This window comes from Aotus nancymaae, unplaced genomic scaffold (genome assembly GCF_030222135.1).
Source record: "Aotus nancymaae isolate 86718 unplaced genomic scaffold, 86718_ANA_hifiasm-v0.15.2.pri h1tg000040l, whole genome shotgun sequence".
Lineage (NCBI taxonomy): Eukaryota > Metazoa > Chordata > Mammalia > Primates > Aotidae > Aotus > Aotus nancymaae.
The window spans coordinates 116,204,824-116,218,252 of record NW_026988454.1 but is presented as its reverse complement, the minus strand read 5'-3'; the positions used below and the strand labels follow the sequence as shown (position 1 = coordinate 116,218,252).

The window sequence follows — 13,429 nt, the reverse complement described above, 5'->3', positions numbered from 1 at the left end:
CCTTTGAGTATAATGAGATACTCTCATTTACAATGTCACTTTTTGGAACCTTCTCTGGAACAGGACCTAATCTTCCTCAATGCCAGGCACAGTCACTGCCATCCTGTGCCCCTTGGTTTCTTCATAGCACTGGTAAGGAAACCAAGACACAGAGAGATGATGTCTCCCATGCTCCCAGCTCCTGGTCAGCCTGGAGAGCAGATGCCCTAATTTACACAGTGGAAGCCTGGGACGCCTCCTGGGTGAACAGTCTGATGATCTAACTGGCTATTAAAAAAAAAAAACAGCCACCACAACCAACTTGGCTAATATACCACTTAGAATGCCTTGGGCCACTCATGGGGGAAAAAAAAAACACCCTCAAACAATCTGGGATGAATTACAGAACAGGAAATCCAGAGTTAGGACCAGTTTCAGGGTTTGTTGATTTAGCAACTCTGTGGTCAAATCAAGGACCCAGGTTCTGTCTCTGTCTCTTGCTGAGTTTTGTAGCACGTTGCCTTTGCCCTGAGGCTGCTACTCTTTCACAGTCCCCAGAGGGTGGCAGCACTTCCAGACTTCATACCCACATCCAGAAGCAGTGACCTAAGGAGTCACTTTCTTAACAAGGGGATCTTTCTCAGAAGTTTCTGAGCAAATCTGCCATCACAATACCGGGTCGAACTTGGTCAGGAGCCCACTTTGAAACCAACCACAGCCAGCAGGATGGCCCAGACCATTTGTGATTTACCCTTGGAACTCAGAATGAAATTACGCTTGCTCCAGTTATCTGAGGGTGGGAATGTGTGTGTAGGGTCGGGGAATAGGGAGGAGTGGGGTGGTGGACTCCTGACCCAATCAGAGCTCTGCCTGTGGAAGATGGGAGTGGGGATGGTGGGGTGACCACCAGTTGCATCTGCTGCACCTTCCCTGAGCCCCTGGCTGCCCCTCCCATGAGGACGTACCCCTGGGTCTGCTGTTTTATCTCTTCCAAGGTAATGAAATGCTGTTATGGCAGAGTCTAGAGGACCAGGAGACACCTGAGAACTTTGCACCCTTTAGCAATGTGAATGCTCATGATGTCACGTTGGCTTTAGGTAAAGCTTACTGAGGACTCTGGGAACCTGAATCCAGAGTCAGTATGTGGTGCTGAGAGTAGAGATTTCAGCTCAGGAATGCTGACGAGGCTACACAAGCCACTGAGAGCCAACAGAGAGCTCGGGGCACAAGAAAAACGATATTTTAAGGAATTCTTTAAATCATACCTGGACTGTCATTGCTGATCTACTGCCATGGATGACAATGCAGATGGGAAATATAAAACACTGAAAGGGCATCAGTATAATTTTTTACCTCACCCAAGTATTATGAAATAATGTTCATTTAGCCTTGCAAAAAACAATTCTGTTTTTAGGATGGCTAGTTCACAAACTTTGTGCTTTTCCTTTTCTTCTTCCACTTTTCATTTGCTTTTTATATTTTTTTTGCAAGGGAGTCTTGCTCTGTTGCCCAGGCTGGGGCTATCTCGGCTCACTGCAACCTCCACCTCTTAGGTTCAAGCGATTCTCCTTCGTCAGTCTCCTAAGTAGCTGAGATTATAGTCAGATCACTTGAGGTCAGGAGTTCGAGACCAGCCTGGCCAACTTGGTGAAACCCCTGTCTCTATTAAAATACAAAAATTATCCAGTCATGCTTTTGGGTTTTAAAAAGAATAAACATTTTCTTTTATAATGGGAAAATAAATTAACCTTTATTTAGAAAAAAAAAAAGATACTTCATACTTGTCAACTAAAACAATATAGGAAATCCCCACCTCAAATAAGAAGTTAGATGACCACTTTCATAATATTTGAAAATAAACCAACTTTATTTGAATCAGTCAATACCAATCAAGACTGGAACACAAATTTGTAATTGGTTCAGATTCATGAGGAAAACACTCAGCTGTATCTTCATTCAAAGGCATTTTACATTTATTAAGGCTTGAAAGCAAGTCCTGTTATTTCATCACCACAGTTAAAGGTCTCGAGAAAATCAAGTAACCATCATTTGGAGTGTCTTTGTAAAATGAAACCCTTGCTCTTTTATAAAAGCTAAGCATCTTTTGTTAAGCTAGTTAACTCCCCAGCTTATAAGATGAAACAACCAACAAGGTGGCCAGGAAAGTAAGACAAATCCAAACATCAGCTGGATATTTTGTATTTTAAATATATGTATAGGCAATATTATGAAATCTCTAACTCTACATAAATACTTTAGATGACTGGATCCTTGAAAGTATATTTTACCAAAAACCAGATTGCTTCTATAGAAACACAGAATAGCCCAAACCTTATATCGAGGCAATGTATTTTATATATTTTTGGTTGCAAGGAGGGAATCGGATCTATTTCTTTAAATAACGTTAAATGAAATTATACACACTTTGGATCATACATAATTATGAGTTGCAAGTATCCTGACACTAAGCTGGGAGAAGCATACCGACAAAGGAGAAGAATGTATTTTGACGAGGAGGAGGGCACATGTTGCTTGATTTGAATGATAAAGAGCAATGGATAGAAGACAACGGGGCTGTATGGAGCAGGTCCTGTTCACTTAAGTTCTCCTAACATCAGAATCAGGGTGCTTCACATGCACACGTCTTTCTCTGATGCTTTCTCAAGATTCTCTTTAATGTCATATGAAAATATTAAGAAAGTGATCTCTTGGGAATCATTGAACTTAGTTTTAACCACGAGTTAATGTTTCCTGTTTCCAAGGTGGCTAACATCAGCATCTTGATTGATTGTGCAGTTGAGATGGCCCCTGGCCAGGTGGAAATTGAGACGAGTCACTGAAGTACCTACTGGATACCCACCTGCTGCTTCTACTGATCATTTAATTTTAGACATAGACTCTCACAGTGATGCTAAACTCTTGACCAGATAGCCCCCCTGCCACCTTCCTGCCTCTGCCTCCCTCTTAGTTCTATTTGTCCAGGCCTTGCTGATTTCTGGGATTCTCATATTGCCAAGATCTATTCCAGGCATGATCCATCTTATGACAGTTCTAAGACGCTTGGTATTGTCTGTCTGTGGAGTGGCCATGGGGCACAGAATGGAGAAAGGCTTCTGTTGTTTCATTTGACAAGGGCCTGAAAAGGCAGCCTGGGAAACCTCACTCTTGGTGTGGCCTTTTTGGATAAGATCAAGACTTCGCTGGTCCCACGGGCACAAGAAGAGAATGCTGAGGACAGAATCATATCCCAAGCTAAAACTAGTTTGGGATCGTGTGGGCAAATAAGCCGATGGACTATGTTTCCGACATTTCAGCTCATTTTCTTGGTGCCAGGTCACTCTACCTCTTGTTTAAAAGACTGTAGTCATGCTCAAGTCTGTGACTCTGAATTTATCAAGCATTTGACTTTCTTTATCAGGAATTGAAGAAACTATGCTCTGGATCCATCATGATTTTACTTACCCAGCTTACTTTTTATAGTTATTAAAATCTTACTCATTACCTTCTCTCTGGGCCAAGCTCAGACACAGGCAGTGCTGAATAGACTGTGAATTCAACTCAGTCATTCTGAGTCTGACTCTTGCTTCTGCCTTTGCCTCCCACTACCCTGTTCCCCCCACCCCCAATAGTGCTGTGCAACTCAAAGGAGATAAATAAATACAAAATAAAATAAGATCTTAACACAAATACATCCCCTTTCTGTGCCACCAAAATTCTTTCTGAGCAATTCGTATTCATTCAGGACCAATGACAAGGAAACCTCCTACTCTACAGCTGTGTAGTGTGGGGTCCCAACTGCAGACCCTCCGGTGATCCCTGAGTTGTTCGTGGGACACCTAAGGACCTCACCACACTGTTGCTGACACATGACATGCTGCCATATGATAAGAAGTCCAGATGGGCTGAAGCATCTGGAGAAAGATCTCTTTTGAAAAAATAAAATTGAAAAGTAATATTAATATTATTGTTACTTTAATATACTATAATAAATCCGGTCATAAGACACCATAACTCTTAGTCCAAAGTAACTCGCCTTATATGATAATCCAGTACTGAAATATAAAGATATTTCTGAATTAAGTACCCAGAAGCACCTTCCTTCCGTAACTCCTCCCTCTCTTTCAAATGGCTATAATTGATCATGTAACACCCTACCTCGGTGGCTTCATATATTTATCTCTGTAAAACTAACTCAACCACGTAAGGGACATCTAGAAACAGCAATATTGATTTGGTTTGGCCTGTTTGTTTTTAAGGACTTGCCAGTTGCTGAATTCTGAATATCTAATCCGAGTCCTTGGAATTCTGCAGACTTCTCTGGGGTGGAGCTGCCTCACCGGAGTCTTGGTTCTGTTTTCTCTGTGGCAATTGGCTACGATTCACAGATGTGTTTCCAGAACAGCCCAACTGTGGATCTCAGGGAAGTAAACTGCCTCTTAGGTCATCTTGCCTGTGCTGTAAATTCGGGGAAGGGTTTCTGAGTACAACAGGATTTCACACTAATTAAAAGGCCTTAGGGATCATTCCAGCCCTCATCCCCCAGGAGGCCAGTTTGGGGCTTTTCCCTACAGTTAAAAGGGGCTGTTTCCTCACCAGTTCTCCTTGTTAAACATCTCCAGGGGCAAAGTTTCCAGGGAGACCTGGAAAGGTTCCTTTAGAGGGGAAATGAATCAACTCGTTCTGCCTTTTCAAAGCCTTCTCAGGCTTATAAAGTGTCCTACTGAGAAAGTTCCTCTTCCTCAATGGGCTCTGGGAGACCTCCTGCTTCCTCTCCTCTGATTTGATCAATGGGTCACTTTTTTTCTCCAGAGATCCCTGGAGGCAGGTAGGTCCGGGGATTGCTTGGGTTAGAATTTGTTGATGTTTCAATGGAAAGGACCCGTGCTGTCCTGCCCTCGTTGAGAAATGAGCCAAGTCCAGGGGCTTTCCGGCACTTGGGAGCCTCACCCTTTCCCAGCGAACGCTATAGAAGGGGGATTGTTGAGGGTAAGGACGTGTGGTGAATGGACTTTCTCACTGGGCGTTCACTGGGAGAGGTAGTTGATGAGTGCATTTTTCTTGGTTTCCTCTGCACAGGTCCCCAAGCTCAGGCCGAGTAAGCTTTTTAGGAGGTGAAACTCAAGGAGAATGACAAAACAGTAAAACATCAGCTTAAAATTTGTTCTTTTTTTTTTTTTTTAATCTGGCAGTTGAATCTGATTGTAGGAAAATTAACCCAGATGGGTCTGTATTTTTCTTCAAGTTCAAACCACACGGTTTCCTAGTCAGAAAGGCTCATAGACTTTCTTCCTAAGGTGGTCCAGGATCATGCCACCTCCTAAATGTGGCTCTCACCCTTTAGAGGCTGCAGACGAATCAGGCAGGAGCAGCTGCTGGAGAGCACCCAGCCAACAGACCTGCATTCCAGAAGCAGCTGGGAGAAACAGGGAAGTCATTTTTGGCCCATTCTTGGGTTTTTACTGTAAGGTTAGCAGTTACATGACACCACCAGTCCAAGACTTAGATCATGAGAGAAAGCCTTTTAAGAAGTTTACCAGGGAACGTCCAGCCTCATAAAGAACTCCTTTGTCTTCACCCACCCCTCCTCCTCCCACTCCCATCCATTTTCTCATAGATCAAAAACCACTCATTGGTAAGCACAGTCAAACCCAGGCATGTAATCAGCACTGAAACAACTACTCCTAACTAAGCAAGCAAACCCCATGGCTGGTAGACCCCGTGGGCCTTTTGGCATCAACACTGCTCCCCTCTTCTCCTATCCCCAGTCACTGCAGTTTAGAATTGCATGCCAATTTCCTTTCCTGGCAGGGACTGGACAGCATGGAAGCCAGGGACAGCAGGGGCCAGGTGCACAGCAGCAGCGGAGCACTCCTGGCACTGCAGCAAACTGAGAGTGTGTCTCAAGTGACTTTCCAATCTGTCCCTTAGTGCCCAATAACAGGAGTGTGAGAAGTAGTGAGACTGAAGCTTGCGTTTGCCAGACACCCAAGTCCATAGCCAGCTCGGTCCTCCTCCATTCACCCTCTGTGAATGGAGAGTCTCCCCTAATGGGGCAATGGATCTCTTTCTAAGAAGGATGAAGATGGTATTTGTCCTTGGTCGTGTAGGTATGGATGGAGAGGAGGGTAGAAAAGCAGCTGGTGTTTCATGTTTCTAAAGCATCTGAGAAGGTATTTTGATATTGGCAGAAGGAGCCAGTGGCGATTCCATATGTGGGCTCTCCAACACTGACTGACCCCGAACATGCTGAGCCCAGATCAGGCTGGCAGGCCGAGAGGTGGACTGTGTCTATCATTTCGGCTAGATTCCCATGTGAGGCGGCCAGCCATGGTGCTGACCTTCATGAAAGAGAGCAGGCTGGAGTTCCCACGATGCCAGCAAGATGAGGCTTGATTACAAAAAGTGTGTCCCAAGGCAGCGAGGAAGAGGGTGTGAAGCTGGAGTCTTAGGGGAGCGGTTGAGTCCTTCTGCAGCGGGGACAGGGGACAATGGCTGTGCTCAGGACCGGCTGAGGCGTTTGGCGACATCGGCGTAGGCCAGCTCAATCTCACTGTCAGCTGCACAGGTGTTGGTGAACTCGTCCCGGGCATAGGCATTCTTGAGGTACCTCCACAGGCCTGTCATCTCAGCCGGGATATCATAGTTGCGGTATTTCTTGGCCACAATCTAAAACAGAGATGGCAGGACAGAGATGGTGTGAAGGCATGAAACAAATCGTTAGAAAGTGTTAGCGGCCATCCCAGCATGTGTGGCAACCTCCAGGCATCACCACGGCCCATCAGCGGTATGTTTAAAATGCAAGGTGGCAGTGCTGTCTTCTTTTTGTTTTGCTTTAATTTAATTTCTTAAGTAAATATAATTTGCCCTTTGACCTAGTGTTTCAAATTCTAGGAATTTTTCCTTAAGAAATGATCATGGACGGAAACAAAGATTTAGCTCCACAATTATGATCCCAGAACTATCTTGAATAACAAAAACGGTGCACAGCACCAATGTCCAACAATACTAACATTAATGAATACGTACATTATCTTACACAAATACGATGGCATGGAGGAGGGACATTAAAAATGACACTGCTGAGAAAATCCAGTGATCTGGAAAACTCTTCCAGAAAGACTGTTACACTCAAAGTGCAAGAATAATGCATTTGGAGCAATAGATATGGTGACTAGATGTCTAGATACCTATAGATTACCAGCGGTTATGTCTGATTGATAGAATTATCAACAATTTTTTTCTTTTCTTCTTTCTCTTATCCACTTTGTTTTACATGGCATCCTTATTTACAGAAGGGGAAAAAGAACTTTAAAAGCAAGTTAGATATTGGAATGTATGTGTAGGTTCAGACTACTACATAAGAGTAAGTAAATACTGATTCTGTTCTCTCCCTGGTTTGTCACACTCAGGGGGGATGTGGACTAGGAGAGTTCTGGAGAACTGGAATTTGTGTTGAGAGAAACAGGAGCATAGTGATCTCAACTGACTGGATTTGCAATCATGATTCCACTTAGCAGCTGTGTGACGTTGGACAGGTTACTTAACCTCTCTGAACTCCAATTTCTTTATCTCTAAAATGGAGGTAATAATAAAACCTACTTTGGAGTAATAGTTTAGTTAATATGCATCAGATGCTCACTGGCACATAGTAAATACTCAATAAACATCAACTATTATTATAATTCACTGAGACCTAGCTTACACCCATTTGCATGCATTTTCTTAATGGGTGGGAGCAGGGTGGTTTCTTTAATGAAGTCTCTCTAGCTGGGGCAGCTTCATGGACATGTGACCTGTGCAGTCTCACCGTGCACTCAGAAGAGCCCTGCTCTTGGTTTAATGCTCTGGAGTCAATGTGTCGAAATTCTTAATAATTTTTAAACAGGAGCCCCCTGTTTTCACTGTGCATTACGTTGACTGGTCCTCCTCTAACCCTTCCTGGCTAGGCTAGGTTAGGGGTAACAAGAGAGTAGTATCACTTCTGACTCCCCTCCCTCCCTCTCTTCCTTCCTCCTTTTTTCTTTCCTTTCTTCCATCCTTCCTCCCTCCCTCCTTCTGTCCTTCCTTCCCTTTTCTTCCCTTTCTTTCTCTCTCTCTCTGTTTCTCTTTCTCTCCTTCTCCTCCTTCCTTCCCTCTTTTTTTGGAGGGATACATAGGGGTACATGTGCAAGCTCATTACCTGGGTATATTGCATGATGCCGAGGTTTGGGGTATGATTGATCCTGTCACCCAAGTAATGAGCATAGTTTTTCTACACTTGCCCCCTCCATCCCTCCCCCCAAGTAGTCCCCAGTATCTACTGTTGCCGTCTTTATGTCCATGAGTACCTATTGTTAGCTCCCACTTATAAGTGAGGACATGTAGTTTCATGTTTTCTGTTCTTGCATTAATTTGCTTAGGATAATGGCCTCCAGCTGCATCCATGTTGCTGCAAAGGACATGATTTTGTTTTTTTATGTGGCTGTGTAGTATTCTGTGGTATACATGTACCACGTTTTGTTTATTCATTCCACTGTTGATGGGCACCCAGGTGGATTTCATGTCTTTGTTATTGTGAATAGTGCTGTGAAAAAAATATGAATGCAATTTTTTTTGGTAAAATAATTTACTTTCCTTTGGATATATAACCAGTGATGGGATTGCTAGGTGGAATGATAGTTGTGTTTTAAGTTCTTTGAGAAGTCTCCAAACTGCTTTCCACGGTGACTAGACTAATTTACATTCCCACCAACATTGTATAAGTGTTCCCTTTTCTCCGCAGACTAACCAACATGTTGTTTTTTGACTTTTTAACAATACCCCTCCTGACTAGTGTGAGGGGGGTGTCTCATTGTGCTTTTGATTTGCATTTCTCTGGTGATTGGTGATACTGAGCATTTTCTTTAATGTTGGTTGGCCACTTATTATGTCTTTTTTGGAGAGGTGTCTGTTCATGACTTTGCCCACTTTTTAATGGGATTATTTGGTTTTTGCTTATTTAATTGTTTAAGATCCGTATAGATTATGGATATTAGACCTTTGTCAGGTGCATAGTTTGCAAATATTTCTTCCCATTCTGTAGGTTGATTGTTTACTCTGTTGATAGTTTCTATATGCAGAAGCTCTTTAGTTTAATTAGGTCCCACTTGCCAATTTTTATCTTTGCTACAATTGCTTTTGATGACTTCATCATAAATTATTTACCAAGACTGATGTACAGAATGTTTCCTAGGTTTTCTTCTAGAATTTTTACAAGTTGAGGTAAATCTTTAATGCATATTGAGTTAATTTTTGTATATGATGAAAGATAGGGATCCAGTTTCATTCTTCTGCATATGGATAGTTAGCTATTCCAAAACCATTTATTGAATAGGGAGTCCTTTTCCTATTGCTTATTTTTGTCAACCTCATAGAAGATCAGATGGCTGTAGGTGTATGGCTTTATTTCTGGGCTCTCTGTTCTGTTCCATTGGTTTATGTGTCTGTTTTTGTACCAGTACTACGTTTGGTTACTGTAGTCTTATAGTACAGTTTGAGGTCAAGTACTGTCATACTTCCAGCTTTGTTCTTCTTGCTTAGCATTGCTTTGGTTATTCAGGCTAATTTCTGGTTCCATATGAATTTTTAGAATAGATTTTTTTTCTAGTTATGTGAAACATGACATTGGTAGCTTGATAGGAATAGCATTGAATCTGCATATTGCTTTGGACAGTATGACCATTTTACCAATATTAATTCTTCGAATTTATGAACATGGAATGTTTCTCCATTTGTTTGTGTCAGCTGTGATTTCCTTCAGCGGTGTTTTATAGCGCTCCTTGTAGAGATGTTTTTACCTTCTTGGTTAGATGTAGTCCTAGGTATTTTATTTTATTTCATTTTTGCAGCTATTATAAATGGGTTTATGTCCTTGATTTGGCTCCCAACTTTAATGGTTTTTGGCACACAGAAATGCTACTGATTTTTGCACATTGACTTTTTGTACTGAGACTTTACTGAAGTTGTTTATCAATTCCAGAAGCCTTTTGGTGAAGTCTTTAGGGTTTCTAGGAATAGAATCACATCATCAGTAAAGAGAGAGAAATTGACTTCTTCTTTTCCTATTCATATGCCTTTTATTTTTTTCTCTTGCCTGATTGCTCTGGCAAGGACTTCCACTACTATGTTGAATAGGAGGGGTGAGAGTGGGCATCCTTGTCTTTTTCCAGTTTTCAAGGGGAATGATCCCAGTTTTTGCCCATTCAGTATGATTTTGACTGCAGATTTGTCATAGATGGATGGGTCTTATTATTTTGAGGGATGTTCTTTCAATGCCTAATTTCTTGAAGGTTTTTGTCATGAAGGGATGTTAAATTTTATCAAAAACTTTTTGTTTGTCTATTGATACAATCATATGGTTTTTGTTTTTAATTCTGTTTATGTGGTGAATAACATTTATTCATTTGTGTATGTTGAACCAACCTTGCATCCTAAGAAGAAGCCTATTTGATTAATGTGAATTAACTATTTGATGTGCTGCTGAATTTGGTTTGCTAGTATTTTGTTGTGGATTTTTGTGTCTATATTCATCAGGGATATCGAGTCGAAGTTTTCTTTTTTCATTGTGTCTTTGTCAGGTTTGGTATCAGGGTGGTTCTAGCTTCAATGAATGAGTTAGGGAGGAGTCTTTCTTCCTTGATATTCTGGAATAGTTTAAGTAGGATTGGTAGTGGCTCTTCCTTGTATGTCAGGTAGAATTCAGCTATGAACCCATCTAGTCTGGGGTTATTTTTGGTTGGTAGGTTTTAAGATTACTGATTCAATATCATAACTCAATATTAGTCTGTTCAGGGTTTCAATTTCTTCCCAATTCAATCTTGGGATATTAACTTTGTTTACTGAAACTTTACTGAAGTTATTGATCAGTTCCAGGAGGCTTTTGGTGAAGTCTTCAGGATTTTCAAGGAATAGAATCGTATCATTAGTAAAGAGGGAATTTAACTTCTTCTTTTTCTACTTGTATGCCTTTTATTTTTTTCTCTTGCCTGATTGCTCTGGACTTCCACTATCATGTTGAGTAGTAGTGGGTGGGCATCCTTGTCTTTTTTCAGCTTCCAAGGGAAATGAAAAGTGTCTTTCTAGGAATTTATTCATTTCCTCTAGATTTTCTAGTTTATGTGCATAGAGGTGTTCATAATAGTCTCTAAGGATCTTTTGTATTTCTGTGAGATCAGTTGTAATGTCTTCTTTGTCATTTCCGACTGTGCTTATTTGGATTTTCTCTTTTTTTTGTTAATCTAGTAGTAGTTTATCAATCCTGTTTATCCTTTCAAAAAACCAACTTTTGGTTTCACTGATTCTTTATATAAATTTTGGCTCTCACTTTCATTCAGTTCTGCTCTGATTTTAGTTATTTCTTTTATTATACTAGCTTTGAGGTTAGTTTGTTCTCGTTTTTCTAGTTCCTCTAGGTGTGATGTTACTTTGTTAATTTGAGATCTTTCTAACTTTTTGAGGTAGACATTTACTGCTATAAACTTTCCTTGTAATATTACTTTTGCTGCATACTGGAGATTTTGGTATGTTGTGTCTTTGTTTTCATTTATTTCAAAGAATGTTTTTACTTTTGCCTTGATTTTGTTGTTTACTTAAAAGTAATTCAGGAGTGAGTTTTTAAATTTCATGTAATTGTGTGGTTTTGAGTAATCTTCTTGGTGTTGATTTCTATTTTTATTCCACTCTGGTCCAAGAGTGTGACTGGTATAATTTCTATATTTTTGAATTTATTGGGACTTGCTTTATGGTTCAGCATATGGTTGATCTTGAAGTATGTTCTGTGCAGATGAGAGGAATGTATATTCGGTGGTTGATAGGTGGAGTATTCAGTAGATGTCTATTAGGGCCAATTGGTAAGTGTTGAATTTAAGTCCAGAATATCTTTGTTACTTTTCTGCCTCGATGATCTGTCTAATGTTGTTAGTGAGGTGTTGAAGTCCCCCATTATTATTGTGTGTTGTTGCTGTCTAAGTCTTTTCATAGGTCTAGAAGTACTTGCTTTATGAACCTGGGTGCTCTAATGTTGGGTGTGTCTATATTTAGAACGGTTAAGTCTTCTTGTTGAATTGACCCCTTTACTATTATGTAATGCCCTTCTTTTTTTTTTTTTTTTTTTTTCCTATTGTTGGTTTAAGGTCTGTTTTACCTGATACAAGAATAGTGACCCCTGCTCTTTTTTATGTTGCATTTGTGTAACAGAGTTTTCTTCAGCCCTTTACTTTGAGACTATGGGTACTGTTACATATGAGATGGGTTTCTTGAAGACAGCAGATGAGTGTCTCTTATGTTTTTATCCAACTTGCTACTCTATTTCTTTCAGTGGGGCACTTAGATCATTTACATTCAAGGTTAATATTGATATGTGAGGTTTTGATCTTATTGTGAAGTTGTTAGCTAGTTGTTTTGTAGTTTCTATTGTGTAGTTGCTTTATAGGGTCTGTGGGCTATATACAAGTATGTTTTTGTGGTAGTAGGTATCATTCGTTTGTTTCCATGTTTAGAAGTCCCTTAAGGATCTCTTGTAAGTACGGTCTAATGGGAATAAATTCCCTTAGCATTTGCTTGTCTGGAAAATATTTTATTTCTCCTTTGTTTATAAAACTTAGTTTGGTGGGATATGAAGCTCTTGGCTGGAATTTCTTTAAAAATCCTGAAACTTGGCCCTCAATCTCTCCTGGTTTGTAAGGTTTCTGCTGAGAAGTCTGCCATTAGCCTGATGGGTTTCATTTGTATGTGATCTGACCTTTTTCTCTAGCTGCCTTTTCTTTAGCATTGACCTTGAACAGGTTGGTGACTATATGCCTCGGTGAAGTTCATTTTGTATAGTATCTCACAGGTGTTCTCTGGATTTCTTGTATCTGGCTAATCACCCCTGTACCTTGCTTCATTTTTCAGAGAGGGCCCATTGATCCCGGGATCTTCCCACTCAGAGAAGCCCCAGATCAGCCACTCTGGGCTTTCATCTTCATTTTGGTGCTTGTTAATATGCAGAGTTCCCCAGAAAGTTGTGCTGAAGTGAAGGACGATGATGACTTAATGGATGAAAAACTCACTGTTGCATACATGTTCACGGACATTTGGGAATATTTTTTCCCCTCTCTTCTCCCCTTGAACTTCTGTTACAACACTGAGCTATAATCTATTCTGAATCATGATTGCTGTCTCAGTGTCTTTTTTCTTTACTTTATGAGCAGTGTGAGGATAGCAATCACAGCTTCTTCATTTCTGTACTCCTTGATAATCCCAATGATGTTGATCAGAGGAATGATAATAACAAACATTTATTCACTGTGTGCTCTGTTCCAGGGACTGCTTTAAGTACTTTACAAGCTACCTAAATCTCTAAATAATCCTATAAGAAGAGTCTATTATATTCCTATTTACAGATGAGAATAGCAAAACAAAGGGAAATTAGAGAGGTAGGAATTCAATAAAC

The 13,429-nt window shown here is 40.7% G+C and overlaps 1 protein-coding gene across 3 annotated transcripts in view; it reads right to left on the bottom strand.

Moving 5' to 3' along the window:
- Positions 1-1,697: 1,697 nt before the first annotated feature.
- CLIC5 (chloride intracellular channel 5) overlaps positions 1,698-13,429 on the bottom strand; it is a 181,290-nt gene continuing 169,558 nt past the window's right edge. For all 3 annotated transcript variants that reach the window (XM_064360998.1, XM_012448788.2, XM_064361000.1), the window contains exon 6: positions 1,698-6,645. In XM_064360998.1, the coding sequence (XP_064217068.1) occupies positions 6,478-6,645 (168 nt within the window). In that variant the 3' untranslated portion in view covers positions 1,698-6,477. The remainder of the gene's footprint in view (positions 6,646-13,429) is intronic.